Here is a 22,945-nt window from a genome sequence, read left to right as displayed (position 1 = left end):
AACAAAACTAATCGAAGATTTGTGCATATGATGCATGCTGTTAAGTGATTTTTGATAATGTTACTTTAATATGTATTGTGTTGATATTTTTTCTCACGTTCAATCTAATCAAAACCATATTTTTCCTAAAATAAAATTATCTTATATTTTTATTATTTATCAATTATTCGTACTGTTACTTTTTGTAAAATGATAATTCAAAACATAATTGTTATTTTGTATTTTTGTGAATAAATCAGACATTTGTTGGGCAGTGCTTGTCCTCCATATTTAAGATAAGCGCCGATTCTATTTTAGATTGTAGCCATTTCAAAACTTCGGGATCCTCACATTCCACAATGCGTTCGTCGTTTGAAAAGTAGTTTGCACTATCATCCTAAAAATAAATTAAAAAACAATTATAAGACGGCAGTTCTTCTTTTAAGTAATCTATTTCATGGTATGAAAGTTGATCAAATAAGACAATGAAAAAAAGTGTAGAAAACTCCAAACCTGTATTAGCACTGCAACGTCAAACACTTTAATTTGCGAGAAAAATATAATCTTGTAATCTTGTAATTATGGATTATATTTTTATTGATGTATTAAATTTACATTACAAACCTGTCTGATACTGAATATAAGTTTATTTTGGTTGATTGTTGGTACACCTATGACATCATCCATTCTGAGGGTCCATTCTGTTTGCCAAGGACCACCGGAGTTGCCTGTCCTTATAAGGAATATTTGCCTGTAAAAATACTCGATTAAAATATCATTTAATCAAATTATTGTTCAAATCGATTTGAGCTGTAATTGTTATAGTTTGATTAAATTTTTTTAAAAAACATAGGAACTTCAGCCCTGTGGGAAATTGGATACAAAAAATGATTTCTTACGCGCGGTAAAAATAAGAGCATTAAATGTATGAAAAAATAATAAAAAATATTTTAATATAAACCAAATACTTTGAACGATGTCACTAGTTCATATGAATCAACCAATGATAAGAAAATTGTGGAAGATTTTCAACGGACCAATCGGAAGAACCGACCGAGAAGAAGCGGAAATGAACTTGAGACATCACACGCGCAGTAATTTCATAAATACAAAACTTAAAAAAAAGCATACTTTAATATAATCTTTTTCTACTCTTCCATACCTTGAAAATAAACTTCCCAGATTCACAAATTCTACTCTTAACACAAATTGTGTGTTTTTATACAATATTCTTGTTAATGGTTATATTTTTTAGATGCTTAACATAAGTATTTTTCTTATACACATTGAATAGGCAGAACTTACTGCAATGTCAGGAGAAGTATGACCCTAGCATTCGGAGTTAGGGCAGCGTGAGCGATATAGAGGTCTGTATCCACAAAATGTCCCCTGCCCAGAGAAGCTAATAGTCTCAAACCTAGAGCTTGGTATGTTGAGTATGGCTTAATACCCTGGAATAAAGTCAAAGTATTTCTTTAGCATGTTTTAATGCAATGGCACCTAATTTATTTTGATCGGCGATCATAACAATTCAAAGCTTCCATTTTTTAATTATTTTCTTAAATGCTATCATAGAAATGGCACTACCAAAAGTGACAAGGGGAAAATAAGAAAGCAATAAGGAGTTTATATATGAGTGTTTTTTTTTTGTGTGTAATTATGTTGTATTTTTTCATACAAAACAAGCTGATATTTTATTTTTGAAAAATTGAAGGTGGATTACGATAGTGGTTAGAGGGATATTATATCTGAAATGATATTTAGTAGTTTACCTCGAGAGGGTGGCAGTATCTCGGTAGTCGAGCCCTCAGTACCAGGGGCCTGCCCCGGTCTGCCGCGGTGCGCAGTGCCCCCAGGGCCAGCGAAGCCCCCCCTGTCCCTCGTGCCCCCGACGCACTCAAGTGCCCACCGCAACCGCGCACCACTCCTTCCACACACTCATTTCTCCCACCTAAACAAGTAAATATCCAAAATACATGATATGTATACAACTTGTAGATTAAATATAATATCACACATCCGATAAAATAGACTCGTAACTCAAAAAAGCCAAATTTCCAGCAAAGCAAAGAGAGTTTGTTATAAAGCCATCATGCGGACAAATTGCAAAACTAGAATTACGTAAATTTTTTAGCATACAAGTTTTTTTCAATAATGTGTTCTGTATACTTGGCTATAAATCAGAATTTAAATATTTTTTTATTTGAAATTTATTTATAAACCCTTACAGATTACATTCATTTAACAAAATAATTTTTCTTTTTAAATTCATATTCTATTGTTAACAATAATATTTTTAGCATCTTTGCAAAGGTTATCGGAGTCATTTTATTTTGTTTTGTCTGGTAGTTTATTGTACAATTTCATTCTCTGGTTTATTGATCTCGACTGTCCTTGTCTCATTTTAAAATGTTGTATATTATATTGTTCTGATATTCTTTGAGTAATGACTATTTCAGATGTGCGACATGTTTCAATAATATTTATTTTGTTATTCTTTAAGACAGTGGAATCTCCTTATTGTGATCATAACCGGTTGATAACCTTAAAAGGATAGAAATAAATATTGCTGAACCAAAATTTTTATCCCAATTCAACTTGATTGTCTTTTTCGGAGCGATCTCTCTTTCAATCTATGTTTTAATTGGAAATTTAAGAAGTTTCAATACATGCTTTTTTTAAAAAAGATTTTGCATAAGGGGTTGAGAAATTTTAAAGCACAAAGCTGCATTCAGTTAATGCATTTTAGGCAATTTATTAAAGCGCTCTAGAATTTTCCTCTTTTCTTGAAGAGATAAAATCCACTCATTTTTTTTCCCTTTTGTCTGTCATGATGTGTAGGGGGTTATTTATCATAAACTTTTTATTTATAGTTTTATAACTCAACAGGTTATATCGATAGATCGTAAAATAAATTAGATAAATCTCAATCGCCAACCTATATATTCATTTATTTTAATTAAAATAAACATTTGCGTTCTTATAATATAAAATCTTGAGGGCCTTTTTCAATGAGTTGTAAATAACTCACTATTAAAAAATGAGAATCATGTTGTGGTAGAGTGGGATTCGAACCACGGACCTTTGAACCGTGAGTCCAAGACACTAGCCACGGGATCACAACCCGATTCATACATTTATTCATTATTAATAAACATAGACGCGCCCTATAGAGTAAAATATTAAAAATAGTAGTGACATGAAAACGTACCCATAGCGAGTTGGTTTATTTATACCACGGCTCCATTCTAAAACCTGGCTAAATTTGTTGGGATAGTCGATAGGCGGCGAGCTCGATCTATCGAGCAGTAGCTTGTGAATTTACCGCATCCTGTTAATTGTTGTAAAGTTCGGGGATATTTATGAGTGAAGAGGCCCGCCTCAAACCAATAAGTTACATTCCATGTATTTGTAGATAACCATGTACCTGTATAATATTGTCACTGTGCTGTAGAACGTTTCAGTGTGAGATTCATTCTGCCAGAGATTGTGTGTAATGAGTTCCGACCTAAGTGTAGGTCAGGAATAATGGTACATTACCAGAGCAAACCTGATTCGTAACTGCTCCAATCCATATGACCATTTATTGCTATGTGTATTTTTATGCCGGTCTGTTTTAATATTTAAATGTAGCTTCTTGCAATAAACTTAACTAACTAACTAACTAACTAACCATCACGCCATTTCCCCGGAGGGGTAGGCAGAGAGGATAGAACGCCACACCACTCTGTCCTGGCACACTTCCTTTGCTTCCTTCACATTCATACATCTTCTCATGCACGCACGTCGATTATTCAGACTTTTCACATGACCACTTTCAAGAATTTGTTGTACTTGATCATGCCATGTCTTTCTCGGCCTTCCTCGACTTCTACAACCAGACACATTCGCATCATAAATCTTTTTAGCCGTTCTTTCATCATTCATTCGCTCCACATGACCGAACCATCGCAAAAGACCTTTCTTAATTTTGTCGATAATGCTTAACTCAGCCTTGCATTCTGCTCTAATTTCGACATTAGGGCACCTATCATACATTGTTTTTCCGCACATTCGCCTGAGGGATCGCATTTCAACAGCATTCAGTCTACTTTCGTCCCTTTTTTTCCAACTCCATGCTTCGCTTCCATACATTAGGGTTGGTACCAGAACTCCATTATGAACTGCTAATTTAGCCTCTTGCGATAAACTTAGTTATGTAAAATACCTGAAGGTTTTTCAGTCAAGTAGACTAGTCCTTACGTTTACAGAGAAGAACACAGGGGAGATCATTGGACACGATGGACAAGTAAGAGAACCCACCCTCTGATGCCGTCTCGTGCTCTGCCCCTCTGGACCAGGGGATAATATTTGAATGTAATTATCCATTGGTTAACATAACCTCTAGCAATCGCGTTTTCTTTCAGCATCACTGAACGTTTGGACATCAGTTAAGTATCATTGAGGGCTCAAGGGGCATCTATGTATAATATATTAATAAGTCGATGATCACAACAGAATACATTTTATATAGTCTTCTAGAGATTGTAATAGTTATGCTTTAGGTAAAAACCCAGTTACGTACCTACCTATTGCCTACGAATTACATTGTTGGACCTGCATGTTTTGAACAATAGGATCTTTTGTGGAAATTCCTGGAAAATTACGTTTTTTATAACCTCGCATAGTGATTAAAGTGATAACATTACCACGGCCAAACATCATTATACTTATACAGGACGGAAGCTTTTCAATAATTTACCACAAAATCTATGTCAAGAAATAAATTACGGAACATTTCAGGATAAATGAAAGAAAAGCTTCCTGACATAATTAACATTAACCGTATTTTGAAAATAAAGATGTATGTATAATATGTGCCTGTGTATATCAATTTGTATATTTTGTGTTTTTATTAAAAAAAAATTATGAGTGTTAAATTTTCTCAATTTTTACAATTTTTTTAATTTCTTATTCATTGTATTATTTCGTTTTGCATTTTTTGTTTCTTTTTTATAATATTTTGTAAACTTGCCAAACACAAGAGCCAGACTCTTTTTTGGCAAGTTCCACCTTAAGTGTTCCATTTTTTTAAATGTATGTATTGTTTTTTTATGCTAATAAAAGTTTTTATTTAAAAAAAAAAAAAATTAGATAAAGTTTGATCACAATACGCAGATTATGTTTATACGGGCGGTTTTGAGACTTACTGTTTATAATAACAATAACCGATAAATTATATTATGTCCGATTCTAATATCCGGATTCCACTGTATTAAGGAATTCTGTTCTTAAGCATTCATCCATTCGCATTTTACTGATTTTTATGAAAATACGTAATACTGTGCAAACTTGCCCTGTAATAATCATGCAAGATGCCTGTAAACTTACCAGTGTTGCGAGAGTCCTCATCTATCCAGGGAGTGACCCAATCCACAGAAAAATTCATAAAACATTCAAAAATGTAATTACTACGAAACATCAATATTCTAAGGAAATAGATACAAACATAATTTAACAGTCAGGCAGATGGGCGATTCGTTAGACATATTGTCACCAGAGATCTACAAAATTTAATATTCTATGTTCTTACGTGTTTTTAAATAGAAATTGAAAATCCCATCTGCCTCAATGTATAAATAAAAATAAGACATTTATTTAAAAAACACAGAAGAAATAAAACATATATATAAAATGTATTTTGTTTTTAAATTGTGGTGTTGAATGTATGAGAAAAATAAAGCCGAAAAACCGAAACTATCAGCCACAATTATTGGGCGTTAACATAAGTTGTGTGCATTTATTTACAAATTCAAAAATAAATGGTAAAGGTATATAGGTTATTTGAAAGAAAATTTTCTACTTTGCAAGATATTGTTAATGTGTAATTTTTGCACCACAACAGGCCAAGAGGCCTAATTACAGTACAAAACTCCAGGCTTGAGAAAAATAACTTTTTTTGTGTTCGAACTGGAATCGAACCCAGAACCTTTCGTGCGTGAGTCAAGCGTCTTAACCACTACATCATGGAAGTCTTGTATTTGCTTTTACGTTACATATATTATTTAATTTAATTAAATTAACAGAAGGAGGTGTCGGAAATGCTCACTTTCATTTCCTTATCATATTAAATGCTTTTAATCAAATACAATAATATAATAAAAAAGCAAACACAATAGCTTGTAGAAAAAAAAAATTGCTTTCAAATGCCGCATAACCGTTACCATTTTCTTTTTCACTTATGGTGCTCATTTTAAAATTTATAAAAAAACTGACACAACTTATGTTAACATCTAATATTTGTGAAATTTATTGCTTCAGTATTAAATTTAAAATGGATTATGACATTTTCAGTTAACAATATTTTTAATACATAATATTTTAAGATTAAAACTAATATGATGTCAAATGAAATGGTGTTTAAATGCATTTATATTTTGCTCATAACATTCATTTCACGACCACGGTGTGCATATTCATACAAAAAAAATGCCAATAATTATAAATTCTTTTTTTGTAATAATTGTAATTTTATAAGGAAACAAACAAATTATAAAAGGCATTGTTGGCATAATTTATATATGTGTCAATGAATCTGTTTTATATCTATATATATAAAAGGCATTGTTTGTATGTGTGTTCTCGATGGACTGAATGACTACTGGACAGATTTACGTGCGGTTTTCAGCGAAATGTAGATCTATGCCACGGACATATTTTTAGCTATTAAAATCTTAAATTGTAGAAAAAAAGTTAGTAGCGAAAATGTTTTTTTTATCTATCACCAAGGTTGCATTGGATGAGAATGCATTTAATAAAAAATATGGTAGATGTTATTTTTTAGTGAATAAAAAAAAGATGGCTCCTGCAATGGTAGCCGAAACGTCGGATCAAATCCAACATACACGGTATCACCCAAAAAAGATACAAAATATTGATAACAGTGACCGTGAAAACCTTCGCACCTATTTAAAAAAAAGTTTGTTTTAAAAAAACAACATTCGTTTTTTATGGATCCCAGTCAGATTATTTCCTTAAAATTTCTACACATTTATTTCTATTTACTGGATTTTTGGTAATATAAAAATAATATCAACTGACATTCGATACATTTTTGAAAATCGCTTTCCTAAATATAGTGCACCCCTGTTGTTGAGAAGAGCCGAGTTTGACATTTGCAAAAATAATTTTATATTCGAAAATTTACTATTTAAAGTTTTAGAATTCAACCATAAACAAATACCTAGGTACCAACTTAAATTCAATATTTGAAAATTAATTATTTTAAGTTCAGGAATTCAATCATAAACAAGTACCTAGGTACCTACTTGCCAATGAAAAGTTACACCATGTTTTGTACATTTATCCGAACGGTTTTTAGAAGCTTTCAAAACATAACATTAAATGTCAAGCTCACGTCAAAACTCGGCTGGCGGTTAAAGAACGACTAAATAAGCGTAGGACAGGACTGAGCGTTTAGGCATGAGTTAAGTGTCATGATTTTAGAGGGTTCCGGGTGCGTCTATGTGTATTAATAGGCCGATGGTTTTATTTAAGAGCACCGAACCTGTTTTGGTGGTTAAAGCATTATGAAGTAAAGTTTTGTAAGTATACTTAATAATGTTTAATCTTAACAGGAAACGCGGTCCGACTTTTCTTCTTACTTACTTATATTCATATTCATTCCTATAAACTGCATAAATGTCCATAAATAAATAAAAAAGTACGTATTCCCGTATTTTTTCTCTGGATTATTGCACTAGAGCAGTGATTTTTTCACACACTATAGATATTTACCATTGGCATGTCCCAATTGTTTCGTGTTAACAAAAATAATTTATTATGGGAACTAGAACAATTCAAAATCCCATAAAAAAGCACAGTTTCATGCGCTGTTTTCGGGCGCATGGTATACAAACATAACTATTTTTGAAAAACGCAAAACATACCAATAGAGAAAATTTATTCTGATACTCTGTCTAAAAAAATTAACAAAATTGGTTCAGTTTTGAGGTGCGGGAAACGGGACAACAAAACGTCGATTTTCTCTATTCTAACAAAAGGTCTGACATGTAGTTGTCTTTTTCGTACAGTATCGGGGAGGCATCTGCAAGACAGTGACAGGAAAACAATGTTCAAATACCTATTTTTCAAAATTCTCTGTCCTCACAATGTATGTAAACCGAAACACAAAAATAATAATGTATACGTACATATCTAATTTGGAGTAAATACAATAATTGATATCAAACTTTTGATTGTGATACGAGTATGTACTAAAATCTAGCAATAGCAAAGCATTGCCGGGTTCAGCTCGTGTTATAAAAAAATAGTTACAGAATATCTAATAATATTAGGAAAGTAAATTGTGTTTTGAGAGTTCCAGTAATTATTATTTGTGTTTTAAAATTTTATCCATAGAAGATGTTTATTTTTGTTCATGTTTGTTACTTTTAGATATATGAAAGGTGCAGTTAATAAATTGTCTATTTGTGATGTTACCACATTGAAATGACGATGCAAACATTAGCCATACATTAAATTAATGAATTGTCGCAATCAAGAATAATGCAGAATGACACAAATTCAAAACATAGATATTAAAGGAAAATAATCATTCGCAAAGGCTCAAGTTATGAAATTCGGTATGGATTGCATTCTTTCTAAATGATAACATGTATTTGAATTAAAGATTGGCAAGCGTAATAAATAATAAGTTATGGCGTTAAGACATTTGACACTTTGATCAGGGAAAGATGAGAATGAAGAGTTGCATGCTCACGAGCAGTAAAGGAAATGGACAACAATGTTATGCTTTTACCAAAAAATGGTTTCATGATAATGCCACTTAATCCCAAGGCCACCCCCATAACATATGTTTGGCTAGCCAGAATCAATGATTCAGGTAAATCGCTACTCTTTTGGAGGCAATAACCTAAAAAAACGAACATAAAAAAGAATTAAAATTCAGTCGAAAACCATCAAAAAGTATCATGTCATTCAGAATAAAATAAATGAAATAAAAGTCAAGCGGAATGAAATGACGAGAATGTCCAAAATACTTACCGTAACGGCGTTTCTTTTTGAATTCATCGTCAAATGACAGTGTGGACATTAGTTCTCCCAGAGATTGGGCAAGAAGAGAAGATGTTTTGGCCACGCCACCCACACTGTGACCAAATAGTGAAGAGGCTCCAAATGCCAAACGGTTTGCTATTTCTTCTGGACCTTCTGCTATAGCCTTTAGAAAAAATATTTTAACAATTTAGAAATAAATTAAACTAGTTACATCTGCAAATAAAAAATGTGATTTGAAAGTACGCATAGTTGTAAATTAAGAACGAGCTTTTAATTTATTTCAAAACAGTAATACATGTATATTTACCATGAACGGTTCATAGAAAAATTCACCTAACCCTCTGGTGAAATCGGTAATCTTTCCATAAGGATTTCCCAAAATATCCAACCCCAATATGAGAACATAAAATTGTTGTATAAGTTGATAATAATAATGCAGATAAGCGTCATTATACAGTTGGAGAGGGGATAATGTTTTCCCTGATATTTCAAAATACGCCATTCTGCAAAAAGAGGAAAACTACATTCCCAAGTTGTTGGTCATCATTTGTAGTACTCAAACAGTTAGTTACAAAACAGAATACTACCTAATATAATTTAATGAGAACAGATAAACAGCTTACTTTAACTTGACTCCCTTCATTTCTGTTAAACACGAGCTCCAAGAGTTGAATAAAAACTCTAACAAATCACTGTTAAACAACTTGGGTCGATTTTCTTTCTTTGTGTTCTTATCACTACCAGTTGCAATATCCTTAGAGTAACCTCTGGAAGAAAGGCTTAACCGTATCTTAACGGGAGACAGGTGCATATATTCGATAATAGTCAGTTTTGAATTTTCCGCAACTTGTTTAGTGGCAATATTTGCTATAGGAACATGGACTAAAGCCAAATCTGCCCTCAAACGTAGAGCCGGTTTCTCTTCCACCGTCCACTGATTCATGATATCAAAAATATAATTGACAAAGCCCTTATCTAGCTGGATACAGAACTCCTGTACCAGTAACTTGATGTATTTATAAGCCTCTTGGTTGCAATACGGCCGATTTCTTTTTAGACTTACGTACTCGATACAAGGACGCGTTCCCATTTTCCTTGCGATCTGACTAGGGAGTGGTGCGGGATATAAGACAGTAGGAAAGACTGCCTCGTATAGCTGATTATCTACTTGCAGCCTGTGGAGTTTAATATGCGTGTATGTTTGAGAATCGGATTTCCGTAATTGCATCCACAAAGCCGGGCGATATGTGCGACGTAATTCGCCGAAGAAAGGTTTGGTCATCTGCATCTTATCAAAGTCTATATGAATGTATTCTTTTAATTGACATTTCTTTTGATCTGATTTAAATCTGTCTTCTATCCAAGAAGTTAGGTCTACCGTCAGCAGTTTCCACTTATGGGCCACATTTATTTCCCATTTGGTGGGGGAATCAGTCAAGCTTACATAAGATAATTCTTTTATACCCATGGATGTTTGCATGCAGACTGATAAACCGAATCCGGACATCGCTAAAAAGAGTTCATAATTGCACTTTTCAGAATCGATTCTCTGTCTATATTGATATGCGATTCTCTCCTCCTGCGTCAGCATAAATACCCTCTGGTAACCCTCCAAGTAGCAGACCCAATAGACAGTTACTTTGGCAGATTTGGATTTGGTGGTTTTGGCTGGAGTTTTTGGGACTTCGGTTGAGTCGGTATCTTCATCACTCGAAGATTCAGGTTCGGGAGACTTCGGAGTTAACTTCTTTAATGTGGATGATAATTTAGAAGTCACGCTGTTAGTGGCAGTGAGGGCGGCATGTTTGACAGTGTGAAAACTGACTTTTTCTTCACCGAATCTGTAAAAACAAAAATAATAGCAACACGTTGCTGAATATACATTTATCGGAATTAATTATCTTTTCTATGTCGTTTATTACCCATCCTTGTGGAAATTAGCTTTAAATCCTTTTCCTTTGTTATTGTATACATTCCAGAATAGAAGTCTTTCTTTGGTGGGGTCATCCCAAGTATAGAGTGTGGATTGGTTGGGACTAAGCAAAGCAACCTGCCCCGATTCACTCTGATTGAGTTTAAGAAATATGTCCTCACAGAGATTGTCAATCCTGACAGGAGCCTCTCCATTTCTATAAGATCGAAAGGCGATCGTGAAAGGTTTGTCTGTGCCTCCACTAACATCCACGCACAATGCAGTCTGGAAATAAAAAAATATACATAAATTCTGTTTTTTCAAAAAACATATTCTTTGAAATTGGAATTTTGCAGAGTTAAATATATTATACTCTCTCTCTCTCTCTCTCTCCTCTTAGATATTTTTTTCCCTTTTTAATAACTAAAACAATTTCTACAGTATTTTTTTTTATTAAGAAAACATTTTTTTAAGTAATGATACCTACTAAATTAAGTTTATTTGATAAAGTAAACAGATATTTATGAAGCTATTTAGTATAATAAAATGAAAAATGAGCACATAAACCGAATTCATTTCAATTGCAGTTCATTTATTATTTTTTATTCATGGAAAAAAAATATAAATAGGTATATTTCTTTTCTTAATCGGCAAAAGAACAAAATAACTAAAATGGTAACACAAGATATTTTTTATTCAATATTTTACCTGAAATGTATACTTTCTCAAATTAGTAACAATTTTCATAACACTGACTGAGAAATTCCACTCGCTAACAAAGAAATATAATCAAATTACATAATCACAAAAATGTGTCAAATATTATGATCTTCTCGTTGCTTTAGATCAGGTTTACATAATAAGACAACATAAATAATTCAGTGAAAGTATTTTACAGACCGAACTCTATTTACCAGACAATTAGCACCCCATTACACAATTGTAAAATTGATACATTCCCATCCTTGTTTGTGCTCTTAATCACTGAAACTTATTTAAGAGAGAGAGTGGCAAACATTATGAACATTTCTCCCTTAAACTTTCACTCGAGTAGACAAAATCATCATGTATACAGGAACATTTTTAGTCATTCAAATTATTTTACTAATTTATTCCGATGCCGGTGTTATCGAAAGAAAGACACTCAATGAAAATAATCAATTGAAAAATAACACCTCTCATGAAGATGTGGGGAATTATTTAGCTGAATCTGATGGAAACAAAATTAATAAATTATGGAGTGTTTTGAACGAGTTTCACAGCCGAAAAAAACGAGGTTTTTTAAGTGACTTCAATCCAAAGCTTCTCGGACCAATTTTCATAGATTCGAAGGAAATCATTCCAGGTGACCCGAGCGGACAATCTTCGGAAGATTCAGAATACATTTATTCACCACCAGAATCGCAAGTAAGTAAAAAAACACATTAAATCATTTTAGAACATTAAAAGACTAGTTGGTTTCAAATATATATATAGATGTTTATTGAAATTTATGTTTATGTAATATTTTTTATTTGTAGTATTCTTCAATAATATGCATGCTCCCACTTTCTATTCTTTTTTTTTTTTTGTTTTCTTACAATAAACATAATAGTAAAACAGGGTATTAAAAAAAAAAGCATAATTACATATCAATGAAATACATATTAATAGAAAAATAGTAAACAAAAAAATCCCACAAAGGCATGGCCTGTTCGTGGGTATACATAAAAATGTTAATGAATTTTTGCTCCTATAATAAACAATCGACAGTTATAATATTTTTGTATAACATAAGAAAGAAAAAATAAAATATTCTGTCAAAGATAATATGTTTTTTTTTTATAGCAATTAAAAAAGGAAATAAAAAATATTTAAAAAAAACATAAAAATATTCCTTATTATTAAAGGGCAACAAAATAAATCATAGAAAAAAAGAGTATTTTGTTGTATCCCAACTCTACACAGGACTCTTGGCCTCATAGAGTTAGGGATATCTTATTATTTTTTTGTAATGTGTCTTTATATGAATAAATACAAAAAATAAATTATAACAATTACAATACAATTCCAATATGTATTTTGCATATATGAAAGTCATTTAAATATGTTTTGAATTAAAGGACGCCAGTGAATCCGACGATACCTACGGTGGACCACACCCATCAGCTAGTGATGATCACCCACACTCGGGATATGAAATTTATCCACCAGAAAAATATGAACATGCACCGTATCCACCAACAGAACAAGAAGATGAACCACTTCCACCACCTGAAGAACATCATCATGAACCATATCCACCAGCAGAACATCATGAACCATATCCCCCAGCAGAAGAACATCAGTATGAACCATATCCCCCAGCAGAAGAACATCATTATGAACCATATCCACCAGCGGAACATCATCACGAACCATGTTCAGCAGCTAAAGAACATCACCACGAACCATATCCACCAGCTAAAGAACATCATCATGAACCATATCCACCAGCTAAAGAACATCATCATGAACCATATCCACCAGCTAAAGAACATCATCATGAACCATATCCACCAGCAGAAAAACACGAACACGGTTTATATATACCACCAGAAGAACCAAAACATATATTATCTCCACCAGATGACCACTCCAAGTATTACTTATTCCCTCCACACAGTGAATCAAGTCCACCAAAATCTCTATACGGAGTACCAGAACATGTAAGGATTTTTTACTCTTTCATTAAGTACCCTCAGGTTAAGTTAGTCTCCATCTAGCGTAGCTCAGTCTGTTCTAAGTCGGAGCTAATTTTGAAAATTTATTATTTGTTTTTATATCGATATTGAAAAGCAGTTATTTAAATATTTAACTTCACTATTTAAGATTCCAATAAAAAAAAATTACAGTAGGTATTGAAATACTGATACCCTCTAAAAAATTTGTATGAGGTGTGAAAGTACATAAGAAATAAAATTAAATAATTTTGAATATTTAATAATACATTTTGTTTATTTTTTAACAGAATCCTGACACCGAAACTGATGTTAAGCCAACAAAAGAATTGTTGGCAATAGCTGATAAACAGATAAATCAGGTAAAAATCCTTTATTGTTCACAAAAAAACAGTATCATGAGAATGTAAGAATGGAGTAGGTTACCTATTGATTTTGTGCAATATTTTTTTTATGTTTAATGTCATCAAATTCATTGAATACTTGTGAATTTGATATTTTTTATGAAAAACGCAATAGCAAAATAAAGATTTTCATATTGTGGAATGTATAAATAATATACCATACATAATAATATAATATTTAAATTTCAATTTATTTACTTAAAAAATAACATATGCATTAACAACTTAAATTTAAGGCATACATATTATAAAAAGAAAACATAAAAGAGACTCTTGTCAAAATAGTAGTAGAATCCTGCTCCGGAAAACCCCTTTGAATACATGGAACAGATCAGCATCCAAAGCGACGTTGTTCACCATAGCGGTAGCCCTTCCAACAGGCATAACCATCAATAGGATGGTGCTGTATATTGGAATATGAAATGATCTATGCTGACGCTGTCTTAGATCAGTAAACACACAAACCAATGCTCATCATAACCTCAGGATTATCGACAATACTGCGCAACAATCGATAATAATGTGTAGTCAAATACACATTCCTTCTAGTCTCTAAACCGTTGTATCCAAGCATACCCTGGAGAAACTCGGTCAGGTAAAGCCAAGGATAATACCCGCACTCTCTCATGTAGAGACATCTCAGAAACTTCTTTTGGATTTTCTATATGGAAGAATTTAAGAAATATGGATGTTCAAACATGGGCAAAATGATGAATGTTACACAGTGTGTAAAGTGGCCACTTAAACCAGCCAATGACAGATCATAAGCCCTGTAAATACCTAGACTTCCGTTGAAATATGTCAATATATTTATTTATTGGTTTACATACAATTTTTCAGTTATAATCTTAAAATAAAATAATAAAAATTGCGATAAAAAAAATTACGATTAATTATTATTAATAATACTACCTAAATAACAACGATCCATATTTTTGTATTATTATTCGATAGTTAGAAAGATAATATGACGCCTATTCAATGTCAAATCAACTATTTAAGCAAACCAAACCCATAGCAAATTTACAAAATGCATTCAAAACGTTATTACAATTTATTCAAACAATATAATCACACTTATTTTTAACATGAATCAATTTATCAGTAATACCTATTTGAAAAAATAAAAATAAAGGTGTTCTTTTGCTGTGATGTTGACTTTTGGAAAATTTGCAACATTTGTATTGACCTGATGATATGATTGATTTAAACATTTTTAATACAAGCTTATGAAAAAAAATACTCCTAAGTTATTTGTACATTATTTTGTAATAATAAATACTTCATTTGTTTCTGTCCAGGAAGAAAAGGGTGACATCAAACCAAACAAAGGACTTATAGATATTGCAGAAAAACATATAGAAGAGGTACAATAATTATACATACTAAGAATTTTATCACAAATTAATGCTATTTTTTCATATCATTAATGAAAATAGCGTAGCATGTTTAACGTTATAGCAAATGCAGTGCTAATAACATGTAGGAAAGGTTTCTTCCCAAAGAAGAAGTTTAGATTATTTATGGCTCTTCAAAAATATTTGTTTTTTTTTTTCTTCTGATTATCATTATTTGCCTCAAAATATTGGTTTGAAAATTGGGTGTGAAATATTGGTTTTAAAGGTGGTTCTACACTGCAATGTTTTTATAGTTCCTGGACAGGCATCCACCTGAAGTGTAAGACTGATCCCCTGAAACGCCACTAGGTGCGGATAGGGAAATGATGATGCTATTACTTAATCCACCTGTATATTAATGTTATTGATAATTGTAATATCGATAATATTATCGTTATACATACATTTCATTAGTATTTAGTAGCATTGGTTAATTTATCATGTGAAATTACAAATTCACAATGCTAATGCGAATTATTTAATTACTATTGGGGAGATGAGAAATAAAAAAAAAGCTGGTGTTTGTTTATTTGACAAATCAAATTGTTATTTTTATTTCAGAAGAAAAAACCTGAAAAAATCAAAGATACGTACATCCCGCCTTCCACATCTTATGGTGTACCTATTCAACATGTAAGTATAAATTAAAATAATTAATTTACTCTGCCATTTTTCTATTTGAAATACTGTTTTTATGATTTCATGTGGATTATATTTTATATTGTAGTGGTCAGGGCATTTGCCTACCGTGCAAGAGGTCTCGGGTTCAATACCCGACATGCTTGACATGAAATATTTATTTAACCTAGCCAAACCGAAGGCGGGGATTCGAATCCTTCATAGACCGATTTGGTCAATTTCACTTTATGAACATGAGCATTCGGCAAACTAACAAAAATGAATAAAATACACGAATAAGTAAAATATGTGTACACGAAAACATGAATAAATTATTGCACGGCCATAAACACTTCTGACGTTTTATTCTCCTGATGCCATATATAAGTAGGCGCTGGGGTCGTTTGGTCTCCCCGTTCGGATCACGTGTAATTTTTGAATGCTTAGTGAGATAAAAGTTAAAAAGTTGTTTTTACACTAGAATATTTCATAGTCCCTGGACTGATACCCGAAGCGTAAAACTGATCATTTTACCTTCATGCAACAAAATAAAATATCAAGATACACTGCGATTGGTGTACCAATGCAGTGCCCTACGCACCATTAGGTGTGAAAAGGGAATGATGATGATGTTTTCTATATTTTTTGTTATTGATTGTCTTCAGAATAAGCAGCCCAAAGAAATAAAAAACACATATGTACCACCTTCTACATCTTATGGAGTACCAATAGCTGAAGTGAGTGTAACTTTTTAATGATTATTTTGTATATTATTTATGTCCTAACTTATTGGCAGAGTAGAATACATTTTGGAAGAAAATTGACTGCGACTAGTATTAAAATTGGTAATATTGCTGTTGGATTTTTTAGTGTGGATCCCTCAGAGGCTTTTACTTTTTTAAAAATCATTACATAAGTATGTAATATCATGTAAACTGCTTGGAAAAATGTGTGCTGGTACTGCAGCATTCAATAAAATTATGGCTGTCGATCTCTACTAAATAAAAAATCTGTATAAATAGTTGACTGTATAAAATATTTATTTTAATAAGCACAGTGCGCTCTGTGACGACCGAAGACTTTGAGAAAAAACAAAATATAGACCGTTATAGCCCTTATGCTTTCTTTTTATACTATACAAGGAGTACCCACCAAAGCAACAATACTCTGGTTTGACACTCACAAAAATCAATACGAATTTAAATTAAGATCTATATTAAAAAAAAAACTTAACACTGCTAACATGAGTTGTATCTGTTTTTTTTTAAATTTAAAATAATGCCAAAGGTAAAACAAAATGGTAAAGGTTATACGTCGTTCGAAAGAAAATTTTCTACTTTACAAAATATTGAATTTGCTTTTAGGTTACACATATTATTTTATTAGATTAAGCCTTCAAAATGAAATGTCGAGTAGAGTGAGCATTTTCACCGCCTCGTTCAATCGATGCAATAAAGCTGGCAGAGACTCTTCTTACTTTCATAGTTTAACTTCCCTTACTAAAAGTAGAAGCATTTCTGATCTGTCTTTCCTCTTCAAAATTTTAAACAATTTTATCAATAGTCCATATCTCTTGGAGCGTATTTCAATCAATTGTCCCGTAAAGTCAACACGACAAGTTCATTTTTTTATAATTCATTGCCCAAAAAAAATTATGTTCAAAACTCGTTTATTTATCGTAGCTGCTCCAAATTTAATTTTCTTTGTCCCCATTTAGATATTTTTAACATAAAATTTTGTGACTTTAAACACTGTAAAATGAAACATTTGTCAGTGTGTAATAAGTAATAAGATTATGTTCCTTTAAATATGTTTATTTTATTATGATATCAAAATTTTGAATTGGTCAACTATATTATGAAAATCGCTCTCCTTCACTCTATTTCCTCATCCCTTAACCTTCTTACGAGCTCTTTTTTTTTCTTATGTCTTATATAATATATTATTTTTCTCTTTACTGTGTAACATGTTCTCTCATTATATTTGTGAAAAACTTTAACTGGATGTATGTACTATTTTTTATATTTTGTATTTTTATAAAACAACTGTTGTTTTTCCTTAATAAATAAAAATAAAATAAAGCTGCTCGTGATATTTTTGCAATGTACGGGAAAGATGCTATAAATTATTGGCTAATTTGTTGTTTTTTTTTTTGTTCTGTTCTCTTCTTCTATTCATTTGGAAAAAAATAGACACAACTTATATTAACAATCAATAAACATAATATTTTGTTAACTGCAAAGTGATATAATACACAAAAATGCAAATGGAAAAAAAAATAAATTATAGTGGGTATTCGAATACAAAACAGTTGTATGACCTAATAAATTTTTCTACTCTTAATAATACCATTTATTAAATTGATATTGAACAATAAAATAGATCAAATAATTTTTATTACCTACTATTATAATGAGTGTAACATACAATTGAACATTTTCATAAAAATATTCTAATTTATTAATTACTTATATCAAATTTGATTCGCTGGTTGAATTTTGAAGGTTTCCAATCCATCTACTGATTTGCTTCCACCAAAACAAAAATTTCCTCCATCAACATCCTATGGAGTTCCGGATGATAAGGTATTGATTGTTTTACTGATCAAATTACGCTGGTCCACAGATGTTTATGAATGCTAATTAATTAATTAATATCAACGGTAATTATTGTTCTCTGAAAAACTGAAATTTGAGTCCAGTGTTGCCATAAAAATCGGAGAATTGGTGTTGATTCCCGAAAAAAATAAAGTTATACCTACACATTTTGCAACAATTGAAAAACACAAAATTCTGATACGCTCGAAATAATTATTTTTTTATTCTGAAATCAGCCTAAAACTTTAATAAAATGCGTCAAAAGTTGTGTGGACCAGTGTTAAAAATGATGATAATTTCTAATTCACGTAGTTCAATTATTTTTTTTCAGATTGACAAAAATTTTTCAAAAGAGAAATCTACAACAAAAGATAAAACCAGAGGCATAGCAGATTCTGCTGAAGATGAAGCAAAGCCTTATGATTTGATAAGTAGCTCGTATGGAGCACCATTGAAATCTGTAAGCATTGATTTTTTTTTTTTAAAGAAAAAGAAATATTTGCGTTCTTATGATTTACCAAATATTTAATTTTTAGGGCCATTTTCAACAAGTTGTAAATAACTCACTATTAGAAAATGGAAATAAAGTTGGAGTAGAGTGGGATTCGAACCACGGACCATTGGTCCGTTAGTCCAAGACACTAGCCACAGGACCACAACCCGATTAAATTGGGTATTATTTTCATGTCGGGGTGGAATACAGTTCTGTGTGTGAAACGGAACCAGAACACTGGACAAATGCTTTCAACTCGATTGCTGCTCTCGGGTAAAAATCATGGAAAATGATTAGTCCGCGTTGTGGTCAACTGGTTAGAAAGTTTTCCTACCGTGCCTTAGGTCTCGGGTTCGATCCCCAGTAAGGTCAACAAGAAATATTTATTTAAAAGGGTGCTTTTTATGTCCAGGCGGATAAAAAATACAGTTCTGAGGATCTTCTTGGATGAGCACTTTCGACCTGACGGCTATTCTCGGGTGTAGGTATATAAGTCAGCCTCGTGGTGTGGTGGTTGGTGCATACGAAATATTTGTTTTAATGGTGGTTTGGCACTGCAATATTTCACTGTCCTTAGAGGCACCTGAAGGGTAAGACTGACCACTTTACCTTCACAACAAATATCTAGATACCATATGCACCACTGGGTGCGGATAGGAAAATTATGAATTTCACTGTAATATTTCATAGTCTGAACCGTTAAGACCGCCTTGCCTTCATTGATTGAGATACACCGTAATTGTAGCATAAATGCAGTGCCCTATGCACCACTAAGTGTGGTTTAAGAAATAACGATGATTATGAATTTAAGTCACTGTATAATTTTTTTCAAAACATTTCAGGTAACAAATATAGGACTTGCATCTCAGTCCAGTGACATCAAATCTCTGCGCACCCTACCCGATTTTAAGATTAACTTTAGAAATAAAAAGGTAAGTGTAAATAATCACGGAAAAAACTTCACACTACATACGGGGTCTACGCTCAATGCGACAAACGGAATGCGGTAGTGTGTTGTGATGCAGGCCGGTTAAGTTAAGTTTTGATAAAAATTGGCTCATCGATATTTACAAATATAATATTTATTTACAATTTTTTTGTTTATATTCGTTACATTTTTTATTACATAATATTTCACCTGTACGTATAAAAACAAAAAAATCCACATAGGCATGGGCTGTGCGTGGGGTATACTAAATCTAGAATATATTATAAAATCTATGGTGTAGATACATTTATAAATACATAAAGAAAACATATAAAATAAAAATTTTAAGTTACTCAAGATTTAAAAAAAAAAATATGAATAAGTGGAAAATATGAAATAGAAAAATAAAAAATAGACGCGGAGAAAATTATTAAATTTAAGATAGAAAATTTAATAAAGAATAAATACGAAAGTGAATTAAAAGTTTACATAGAAAAGAAAACATTGACATTTATATTTTTGACCCAAATGAATTATTAGAAGAAGAGAGGCTTAAATGATCATTTTCCGTTGTTGTGTCTTTAATGTAGGAGTTATGCAGTTTAGGGGCAAAGACATTTGCATGCCTCTGTTCTAGTGTTGTTTTACAAAATGGAATCGCCAACACTTGATTTCTTCTTTGACTATGGCGGTTTGAGTTTTGAGGAAACAAATGCTGACGATATGTTTGTGAATCTCGACAATTTTTATCAGAACTCGACCGGGCAGCGTCAAAACACATGACCGCATTCCTTCCGTGCGCCTTGAACGTAGATCCCATCAACAGGTAGATAATGCTCATAAATCATTTTATTAAATTGGGGTTTTTTTTTCAGGACATAAGCCTAAGTAGTAAGAATGTGAAAAAAATAACAGATTATATGATGATACCAAAGGATAAGTACAATGAATTGATAGTTTGCACGCAAAAGTCATTAAGTTCAGCATATACACTGAAAATTGATGGGAGTCTAATAAAAGAATGACAAAGTAAACTAGATGAAGAAATTATAGACTACTAAAAACCAAAATTTCATATGAAGACATTATTTATGAATATTAGGGGAATTGAAAACATTTTTTTTTTAATAATTCCATTATGAAAATTGATATATCTGTGACATGGGTCTAAAAGGGCCAATGTCGGAATTTGTTTCTCTTGCTAACACTTTGCAGAGGGTTAATTTCAATAAAAATACTTATTATTTTAACCATTTTATATACACACACATATTATGTAGTAGTATTTTTTTTTTGATAATAGTTTTAAACGCCTCAAATAGTTTATTATAACGCCACAAAATAGCTACAAAATCACTCGCCGGTAATGTTGTAATTTTTGACATTGGCCCTTTCAGACCAAAGGCACAGTTTCAATATATCAATTTTCATTTTCTGAATTGAACTATTTGTATGAACTGTAGTTTATATATTTTTTGTTATAAAATAGAAGTTTAAATACTTTTTTACATGTAAATAAAGAAATAATAACAAGTTTTTAAAAATGATTAAAATTTTTTTTAAATGTAAACCAACAGTTTCTTAGCTTAATCGGTGCATATTTTTAAAAAATCTGAAGAAACCCAAAACATTAGATTGTGTGTGCTCTAAGAGTAACTTTTCGTATATATTTCATTTCTTAACCTTAAGTTTGAATTTATAAGAATTGTAAAAATCGGATCTAAATATTCCATTTATATATGTGTATTTTCAATGTTATTACCGATTTGTGAAAATACCCTATCGTGTTCGATTTTGAGAACAAATAAATAATTATATTGCAGCATAGACTTACCCCTTTGTCCATTCTTAAAACGGTGAAATGCGTATTAGTGATTGGGAAGTGCTGTGATATGAGTGCTGAGTCTCTCAACTTGCAGTGCATCTTCATAGAATCTGTCTCCGGCCAGAAGGCCACGCACTGTCCCGGCCCAAGATCCATCCACAGGTCGGCCCTCTCATTCTCCTCCATAAACCGCAAGTGCTTCTTGGCCTCGTTGCTGACGAGAAAGTAAGGAAGGAGCGTGATGATGCGAGTCAGTTGGGGACACAGCTGGGATAGGCTCACCTGAAAAATATTTATTTAAAATCAATATTTGAAGTGTGAGCTTTATGATTTATCCTTTTAAATGATTAAAATGCGTAATGATGTATTTATAATTTTTCCCATGTCCAAGAGGAATGAAAAATACAGTTTTACGAATGAAAAAAAACCAGAACCCTGGATAGAAATTGTAAAAATCCTACATCTGTTTAAAGCCTGTTTTTAGAACACATCGCCAGAAGAGATGTAAACAATCACTAAAATAGACCAGATCTTGTCTCGAGGTAGTGATTACTATTAATTTTTTTGTCCTAGCTTTAATTTTCTTTAGTTGTATTTTATTTCAATTGTACCTGTATGTATTATAAGGAAATGTGTTTGCCATTGTTGAATGGACTGAATAAGTCCATAAATAAACAAATAAATAATAAGAGATGAATGAAGCCCAGTACAAGGTAGGTAATTGCATCAATTTGTATCGGGGTTCAGTGGCAAAGAATATAAAGATAAAGCAAATCTGCGAACCAGCAAATTCGAGCGTCCATCAGCTTCTGGCGAGTGGCGCGATTATCGAGGCTTTGTTAAACTACATACTAATGTTAAAATATTTACCATCAAAACAGTTTCAATAATATGATAAGATAACGGAACATTTGCATGGGGTGGAGCCAGCAAAAAGCTATGCAAACGTTGGAAATAGCATGAAGGTCCATATCAGAACACCCACAACGGAAGTGTTTGAACAAGTAGGTGTTCTGGATGTCTAGCAACTATACGC

At 32.0% G+C, this 22,945-nt stretch overlaps 1 protein-coding gene and 1 long non-coding RNA gene across 2 annotated transcripts in view; one reads left to right on the top strand and one right to left on the bottom strand.

The window, feature by feature from the left end:
- Nucleotides 1-214: 214 nt before the first annotated feature.
- Nucleotides 215-22,945, bottom strand: part of LOC148281973 (intermembrane lipid transfer protein VPS13A-like) — a 71,729-nt gene continuing 48,998 nt past the window's right edge. Inside the window, exons 38-47 of the mRNA XM_088225838.1 lie at nt 21,919-22,191; nt 10,959-11,233; nt 9,660-10,877; nt 9,344-9,539; nt 9,025-9,199; nt 8,700-8,893; nt 1,752-1,970; nt 1,285-1,430; nt 604-730; nt 215-376 (exon numbers count right to left, since the gene is read on the bottom strand). Coding sequence (XP_088081964.1) covers nt 236-376; nt 604-730; nt 1,285-1,430; nt 1,752-1,970; nt 8,700-8,893; nt 9,025-9,199; nt 9,344-9,539; nt 9,660-10,877; nt 10,959-11,233; nt 21,919-22,191 — 2,964 coding nt within the window. The 3' untranslated portion in view covers nt 215-235. The remainder of the gene's footprint in view (nt 377-603; nt 731-1,284; nt 1,431-1,751; nt 1,971-8,699; nt 8,894-9,024; nt 9,200-9,343; nt 9,540-9,659; nt 10,878-10,958; nt 11,234-21,918; nt 22,192-22,945) is intronic.
- Nucleotides 13,498-19,127, top strand: LOC148281974 (uncharacterized). The gene is made up of 7 exons (XR_015822202.1): nt 13,498-13,635; nt 13,938-14,009; nt 15,353-15,418; nt 16,010-16,081; nt 16,732-16,803; nt 18,571-18,651; nt 18,995-19,127. It is a non-coding gene; the product is annotated as an uncharacterized LOC148281974 (long non-coding RNA).

The sequence above is a fragment of the Micrasema longulum genome, unplaced genomic scaffold, assembly GCF_059751315.1.
Source record: "Micrasema longulum isolate JH-2025_06_02 unplaced genomic scaffold, ASM5975131v1 h1tg000389l, whole genome shotgun sequence".
NCBI classification, from domain to species: domain Eukaryota; kingdom Metazoa; phylum Arthropoda; class Insecta; order Trichoptera; family Brachycentridae; genus Micrasema; species Micrasema longulum.
Note: the sequence above shows the minus strand (reverse complement) of the source record. Positions and strands in the feature narration are given on the sequence as shown.